Consider the following 8,617-nt stretch of genomic DNA (forward strand, 5'->3'; position numbering starts at 1 on the left):
TGGGCCCTGGCAGACATCTCAGCACAATTCTATCGTAGTAACGTTCCTTTGAATTTGCTAATAAGTCAGTAGCAAGATGAGAACTAAGAAGACAAAGGGGATGCAAATCGTATTAACGGGAATGTTAGAATTATCAAAGAACGCTGTTAATTAAAACGGTGGAATCCAGCGTCTCCAGCGTCAATCGGGGCCGGCCGGTGGTTGCTTAGCAACTCCCCAACGCTTCCTCCTACGCCCTGCCCTCGGAGTCCCGCCCCCAGTTCCGCCGCCACGTCCGGCTTCCATCCCCTCCCCTACTTCCGCCCTGACCAGCCAGTGGGGACCTAGCGGCTACTCTCTTTGACCTCCATCGTACTGCCTGACTGAAAATTTGTCAGCGAGCAATCAAAAGCAGAAGCGTCCTCTTTACCTGGCATTTGCCCTTCATCCCTGGTGGATACACACTCTCAGTAAACTGCTGGCTCCTGTCTGGCCGTCCGCCGCGGCCTGCGCGCGCCTGTGCGTTTCTCAGGCGCGCCGCGGACAGCCGCCGCGGAGGGCGACGTGGGCCGCGAAGGCCCCCGTCGCCGGCCACCGAGGAAGCGCGGCGGGCGAAGGGGCGCGGGGTGTGCGCGGCGGCTCCACCATGTAAGTGTCCGACTCTCCCCTCGCCCCGGCCCCGGCCCCGCGGCCCGAGCTGACTGTAACACCCTGCGCTTCCCTCCCCCAGGTCGAAGGTGTCCTTTAAGATCACGCTGACGTCAGACCCGCGGCTGCCGTACAAAGTGTGAGTGGCGGGCCGGGCTGCGGGAAGAGGGGTGCGGCGTTCCCGCCGAGCCGCCGGCGCCCCTCGGAGCGCACGGGGTGGGCAGCGGGGGGGACTTGGGGCAGGGCTGACGCGTTGCTGCGTGAGCCCCTTTCACGTCGTGGAGAGGCCGGGAGCCGCCTGGGCCACTGGAAGTTAGGGCCGACTTCCCTCCCAAGTCTGGACTCTGCACACGGTGAACGTCAGGCGTGGGTAGGAGCCGACGAGCCGGCGCCTTAGCGGTGGACCCCCAAGTCACACGCGACTCGGATCATGGCAAAAAAGTGCTTAGCGCGCCTGGGGACTGTGCGTGTGGGGGCCGTGTGTGCTTGTTGGGCGCTCTGTGCTCGAGCAGTTGAGATGGTGGTCAACCCAGGTTTCTGTGTCAACTTTCTTACGACTTTTAAGTGTAGACCCCGCCCCTTTTATGTGAGTGCAGCTGGAAGGTCTATGCTAGCTGGCAGAATTTCCCTAAGCAGGGGCACCGAGGTCAGGCCAACTGATAGCAGCTGCCATCGCCGTCTGAGCTTGCCACCTGCGTGACTCGTTCAGCCTCCCGGCCTGTTGTTCCCTTAGCTTTCCGTGTGTAAAATGCTCTCCTTACCCCCTCAGTGTCCAGTAATTGCGCCATCTCTCAACTGTCGGTTTGCTGTTTTCAGATACCCACGTCCTCTTCCTCCAGGTGATTTACTGCGGGTGTCTTCCACGTTACTTCTTTCAGTCATTTGTCAGGCCGCCGTTTTGGTCTGTGGCTCTTCCCTGCCCCAGCGCCAAGCCTGCTCGTTTCTCACGGAGACGAAAGTCTGCGGCCTGCCTTTTAGAAATCACGCTCTGGCAAATGCCCTCGAATCTGATGGCCACTTCTCTTTCATCTGTTTTGCTTCGTGAAACACCCAACTGCAAATTCAACCCTTTATGTTCTTTACACTCACTCTGTTCCTGGAAAAAATAGCATTGATGAGTTTTATGAAAAAAAAAAAAACTTGTGACTAGCATTCTACTGTGTTCCAAAAGTTTGTCCACTTTTCTATTTTCAGAAAGTATCTTTGTTTTATTTCAAAATTTCCACAGCTCCTTTTCCCGTTGATGCAGAGAAGTGAGAAGGGAGGCCTCTCATCCTCATCCACACCCAGAAGCATCTCCCATACCTTTCCATAAAGAACATAGCTGCTGCTGTAAAGCCTGTTCCTACAGGCGACACTCTCCGGTCCTTTTTTCTCCCTCTGTACTGGATTATGCTTAGCGGTGTGTAGCTGTACTCCGGAAAGAATGGGGAGGAGAGGGGAAAGGACAGACAGACAGACAGACAGAGCTGTATCAGAGCTCCTGCAGCACTGGGCCATTCCAGTCAGTACTTTGCAGCTGAATACTTTCTTTGTTTTTTTTTGTTTTGTTTTTGTTTTTGTTTTTGTTTTTCAAGACAGGGTTTCTCTGTATTGTTTTGGAGCCTATCCTGGAACTTGCTCTGTAGACCAGGCTGGCCTGGAACTCACAGAGATCCACCTGCCTCTGCCTCCTGAGTGCTGGGATTAAAGGCAGCTGAAGACTTTTTGATTAACTGTTCAGCGTTGTGTTTGATGCATGTGTGGATATGTGCGTGTGTAGTCTGTTGATGTTCTGCATGAGCACTTGTAAAATACTACTGAAATCTTGATAAACCTCCCATCCCCTGCATGTTAGAAGATGTTAAACAAGTGACTATTAGGACTATTAGAATTTTCTTTCTATTCTCTGTCCCAGTACTCCCCCCAAAAGAAAAGAAAGGAAAACAGTGATACAAACTTTATTATTAAATAACATTTGTCGGGAAAATGCCAGCCCCCCTAAAAATCATTTTCATTTCTCTTTTGGAAGTCAGTACAATATGGTATGACTTTTATATTCAGAGACTGTGGAAAAGAAATCCAGGGTTAAACCTAAGAAAGTTCTGTGACAGAGTTGACATTAGCCGTTAGTGGGATATGTGACAACGAATTGAGAAGCTTAATGAGAGACGCTGGCTTTTGTTTTTCTCTTCTTGAGAGGTTTAATTTTTTGTTTTGTTTTTCCTTCTTAGAACTTTGATGAGATGCATTAAGGTAGACTGAAGACCAGGGAGAGGTTGACCTTGCTGACAGCCATCTCATCCAGGGCACACTGGCACAGCCTTTAATCCCAGCATTTGGAGGGCAGGCAAACACAGCTCTCTGATTTTGAGACCAGCCTGAGACCCTGCCTTTTAAAAGGAAAAAAAAATTCTCTTATTAAACATCTGCCCCTATGCTACACTTGTATCAATCTGGGTGGAGCTGTGGCTCAGTGGTTAAGGGCATTGGCTGCTCTTGCAGAGGATTCAGCGTCCATTCCTAACACCCATATGATGGCTCACATCTGGCTGTAAGTCTAGTTCCAGAGGACCCAATGCCCTCTTTGGGCTTCTATGGGCATCTGTACACATATGTACATACATAAACCCAAGCACAAAAAGGCAAGATACAGTAAATCTTAAACACACATAAATTGAGAAAGAGAACAGGCAGAACTCTGCCTGCAGATTGTCAGTTTTCACACAGAGCATTGGTTCCTTGTCTTGACTCTTTGCTTTTCTTTTTTTTTTAAATTAATTTATTTTTTATATTCCAATTCCAGTTCCCCCTTCCTCCTTTCCCCTCTCTCCCTCCATTCCCCTCTCCTCTCATCTGCTCCTGGGAGAGGGCAAGGACTCCCCTAGGAAGTCTACTAAGTCTGTCCCATCATTTCATTGAGGCAGGACCAAGGCACCTCTCCATCCCCACGCCCCTGTGTCTAGGCTGGGCAAGGATCTCTCCGTATAGAATGGGCTCCACTAAGTCAGTCTGTGAGTTAGTGTTAGATCTTGGACCCACCGCCAGTGGCCTCATGTATGTCCCAGTCACAGCATTGTCACACTCTTTGCTTTTCTAGTGTCTTGTTGTGAGCACCAGTTCACATGATGCTGCCAGGAAAGCAGCCAACCGTAAAATTCCAAAAACAATTTCTTTCATTTGCATGAAATAAACTGAAATTCTTTCAATTCATTTTTATTTGTCGCAGTCTTAGTGTTCCTGAAAGTACGCCTTTCACAGCGGTGTTGAAGTTTGCAGCAGAAGAAGTAAGTGTGGGCTCTAACTGTCCTTATGGATGCAGTGTGGCTCCTTTGGGTTTGTCTTTGTGTTTGCATGCACTGGGCCCCTCCTCATCCCACTTCCCTGCGTTCTTCCCTGCGTTCGTTGCTGGGCTCATGCTATGGAAGTCACAAGCCCAGGTAAAGTTACTCTCTACTCATTAGCCAGCGGTGAGTTGAACAAATTGACACATCTGTTTAATTGAGCAGATGAAAAGTGTGAGAGTTGTATTGGTACTGAATGCACCAGAGACACGTAAGTTGTTTTTTAAAGAGCTGACTATACAACTTTATTAGCTGTTTTGAAAAATGTCTAGTTTAACACACACACGCACGCACGCATTTTCTGATTTTAAGAAATGAGAGTTTTCTATCTACAATTATCAGAATTGTTTATAAAACATCTCTGACCACAACATTTGGAAGTGTAGGTTGATCTGGGCCAGTGCACCAGAGTGTGATTTGAGAGACTTCAGCTTTCTGTTGGAGTGGTGGTGTTGGTCAGCTGCATCACATGCAAATCCCTCCATTCTTGTTGCCCTCCCCCACCCCCGGTACTGGGACCCAGTCCCTGGGTTGTGAGCATACTGTCTAACCCAAGCTCTAACTCGGCACTGTATACTCTAGTAACCCTGCTTTTTTGCTGTTGTTTCTTTCTCTAAAAGACTGTTGCATTTTAGAATTATAGAAATCTGACTTTCATTGTTCCATGAAAATGTATCGATATGGTTTTTCTTTTCTCCCTTTTAGTTTAAAGTTCCTGCAGCCACAAGTGCGATCATTACTAATGGTAAGAGTTCACCTTAAACCATAAGTGCTGGAGACAGTGTGACTTGAATCCCAAAGCCCCTGTATATGTTACGTAGACATTATACTTAATGGTAAACTCTGCATGGAATGAACTCTGCTCATCTTCTCCCTAGGCTAGGGAAACTTCACAGTATCTATTGTCCTTATCTCTTTCTCTAGTCTGCAAGGTTTACATATATGTACAGTTGTGTCAGAAAGTGCTTTAGAGTATAGAAAGTTGAGCAGGAATGTGACTTCCCTATTCTTTAACTGTGCTAATAGGAAACTGGTCTACAGGTGTGCAGTGTTGTTCAGTTTAGATGTTTGGTTAAAACTCTGAATACCTTGGAACCCTGGAACAAATTCCAGGGGACCTGTTCTTATGAGGTAGCAGTAGAGCAGCAAATGAGGAGCACTAGTCCCTCTCCCATGTATAAATTAATGACTAAATGTTCCAGGCAGGCAGTTCTCAGTTGAAGGGGTCAGATGCAGTAGCTCAGCTTACCTTAGGTATGACTGGATTTCCTACTCTGATACACTGTGTGTTCTCACACTGAAGAAAGCTAGCCAACTTTCTGATAGTTCTCCAGTGGAAATGTTTCAGACATGCAAAGTGTCACTAGAACATGAACAAAATGACTTGTCCTCTCTTGTCTTGGAGATTTTATGCTGCTCAGCAGGTGAAACAACTGGTGGCATACATAAGGTGTTTGTTGCTTAAAGAAGAATGAAACTTTATTTCATGTAGCAAGATAGGATGAAAAACACCATCTTAGACCGTGTGAGAGTCATTGTACTTAGGATGTGTTGTCTCATCCAGCAGTGCCTACAAGCATATACCATGGGAGGTGTCCACAGATGGGTAGCTCATCTGAGAGACTTGTCTGCTCTGGATTGAAGTTGCTCAGCCTTTGCTTGTGCCCATAGCCGCACTAGTACAGCAAATCCTTTGTTACTGTTTAAGTTGTTTTAGCTTTAGGGATAATTTACATGATTTACAATTTATTTTCTAGATGGAATAGGAATAAATCCTGCACAGACTGCTGGTGAGTGTCTGCCTGTATGTCCATCAAAGATGACTATTTTATGTATTTCAACTAGATACGATTTTTCAGAAGACATAGCTGTGTAGAGCATATGTAGCAGTCTACTTGTAGCTCAGTGGCATTTGGCTCCGTTTATATATATTAATTTATTAATCATATGATTAATAGTGGTGTAGGAATTGAAAGTATTTAATTAATATGTATAACAAATCTAGAGGTAAGATTGTGTTGCAAAGTTAATGATTGACCTTTGTCTTAAAGTGACTTTGAGGTAGTCAGTAAGTTACCTAAATCTGGGTATATTCCATGGTTAGCATCCGGGAAGTGCCAGCAAGAATGCTAGCCATCGTTCCTTTAAACAGCTACAACCACTGACATTTCATAGGCTAAGTTCTCCCTAATGCTCAAACTGTGAACATAGCTTAGCTTGAAACATTGACATCCTGGCCAGCAGGTAGGGTAACTGTGTCTTGAACTTCAGTAAAGGAACTCTTAAACTGTGAAAAAAGAATGTACTTCTTAAGATGTGTCCTCTGGCTGATATTCTAACCGTAACGCTTTGAAGCCGTACTGTTTAATATAATACGGCCTCATTCTTGAACAATACTTGGCTTTTAAACAATTGTTCGGGAGATTTTGATTTATAAAAATTATATTGTCTTTGTAGGCTACTGGTGAAAGTCACAAATCTAGAAAATGAAAAGTGATTTATACTTGCAGATTTTTATTACCATAATCAATGATCTTGAGTATATACTTTAAATTGAAATCTTTATTTTTTGAAAATTCTTAGGTACTGTATTACATTAAGGATCCTGTATGATATAGGAGCAGGTTTTGTCTTTTTGATTCTAGAAGTTTTTGTTTGCTTATATTAATTCGAATTCTTGCTTACCCTTACATGTTGCCCTTTATGCCACCTTTCAATTGAATCGTGTCCATCACTAAGATTGATTATAATCTCACCAGGGGCTCCAACTTGAGTGTCAGCGTATCTCAGTGGTCTTCTCTGACCCTGGATTTACGTTTTTGTGCTGGTGTCACCATTTTTTTTTTTTTTTTGATGTTACTGCATTTGCTGGCATGGCAGTGGCTGGTGTACCTTCATGTTTAAGCATTTATCATTCTATGAGGCTGGAGGAGGGATGGGGGCAGGGATCTGAAGAATGGGTACCAGCTCAGAGGATGCAGGGACTTCCTCCCTCCATTAATGAATCATTTTCTGGTATGCTAATATTGTCCTCTTTAGAAGCCTGACTTTGTGTTTTTGTTTGTTTATATAGGAAATGTTTTCCTGAAACATGGCTCAGAACTGCGAATCATTCCTAGAGACAGAGTTGGAAGTTGCTAATGTCTGCTTCTTGGAATATAGAGCCTTTCAGAATAAATACTGGTGTTTGTTGTTGCTGTATGGTTGAAATCAGGCATTCATGATACAATGAAAGCACCAAGAATCAATGAGACAAGGAAAGTTGACTCTTGTCCCTTCTTGTTCATTTTGTTCATGGGAAGAAAGACTGCCTTTGAGTGGAGGGTACCAACCATGGGTCACATAGTCGGTGACTGCTGCCTCACCAGAAGAAGAGGGTACTTCTGTGACAAATGGACTGTGCTTTAAAAAACAAACAAAACCACCAACACAACCAGAAGATGAGTCGGATCATTCATTTCAGGAATATTTGGAAAATCAAATTCATAGTATTGGATGTATTTCTAATTTTAGAGTTTAAAGGATAATTGATCATAGAGGCATTTGATTGACAGCATCTCACCTGCAGGCCCATATTTAGATTTTAAATTATGTCCTTTGTGATGAAGTTAATGGGTATTTCTGTGGACAGTTAAATTTTATACAAAAGCCAAATTAAATTATGGGATGTTACCATTGTGTGTGTAAAGTTGCTATCTTACACAAACAGCTTTGATATAGCGATCTTATGAAGTCAGGTGTGTCCTGGTGGGAATTGACAGTGGCGCAGGAGAAGTCAGAGAGGGCAGTAGGGTTGAGAAATGTGAAGGGGAAGAGCACTGGGCATAGGCTCAGAAGGCAGCTACGTAGACATTGCAAAACGCCCAGCAGTCTGCACAAAGATCTCAGGGCCTAGGACATGAGAGGTGTCTCAGCCCAGAACAGCTTTGCAAGCCTGAGTAAGTTCAATTCCTAAAACCCGTGTGGAAAAAGAGAACCAATCCACAGTCATCCTCTGACCTTACACAGACACCCTGATGTGAACCAGTCTCCTCTCCCACAGTAATGCATTTTGTAAAAGATCTTATTTGCCCCTACAGAGGAAATCCATGTCTTGGCACATCTTGACAGTGACCAAGTGAGAGCAGGTGAGCTCTTTGGAGGTGAGGGTCTGCCACATGCTCCCTAGAGCTAGAAATACAAGTACTCAATAAATATTGACTGAATTCATGAGTAATGTCTTCAGGACCTATTTTTATCTCGTGTCTCCTGTATTCCTATTACAGGGCCTTGGTTCACTGAGGGGGAGGTTTGTAAGAAATTAATGGTCAGCATCTGAAGATATATTAGTAAATGAAGGCATTGTCATTGTCCACAGGTGTGCAGAGTATATGCTGGGATTCTGAATTATGTAGCAATATGCAGTTCATGTCTGCTGGGATTTTATTTTTATAAAAGTAGTGCCCAAAGACCCTATTCCTTAGACTATGACGCTTCTGCTAACCAAAAATGTTTAAACACTCAATTGCTTCATTTATTATTTTCTTTCATTCTGCCTTTAGCATAAAAATCTGCATGCTGTCTGTGTTTACAAAGTACACAATATAAAGAGTTGTCTACCTGTTCTTTGATTTGAAAATCCATAGTCTTAAAAATATTTTACTCAAAAACTAGATGATTTGTTATTA

The 8,617-nt window shown here is 44.4% G+C and overlaps 1 protein-coding gene across 1 annotated transcript; it reads left to right on the forward strand.

Annotated features, from left to right (window-relative positions):
• Positions 1-343: 343 nt before the first annotated feature.
• Ufm1 (ubiquitin fold modifier 1) lies at positions 344-8,162 on the forward strand (the record flags this gene model as incomplete). Its single annotated transcript, XM_005077479.4, has 6 exons — positions 344-627; positions 710-766; positions 3,836-3,893; positions 4,656-4,695; positions 5,708-5,740; positions 7,024-8,162. Coding segments are annotated over 6 exons (540 nt in total), but the record flags the coding sequence as incomplete, so codon positions are not given.
• Positions 8,163-8,617: the final 455 nt, after the last annotated feature.

This window comes from Mesocricetus auratus, unplaced genomic scaffold, assembly GCF_017639785.1.
Source record: "Mesocricetus auratus isolate SY011 unplaced genomic scaffold, BCM_Maur_2.0 Super-Scaffold_100011, whole genome shotgun sequence".
In the NCBI taxonomy this organism is placed as follows: Eukaryota; Metazoa; Chordata; class Mammalia; order Rodentia; family Cricetidae; genus Mesocricetus; species Mesocricetus auratus.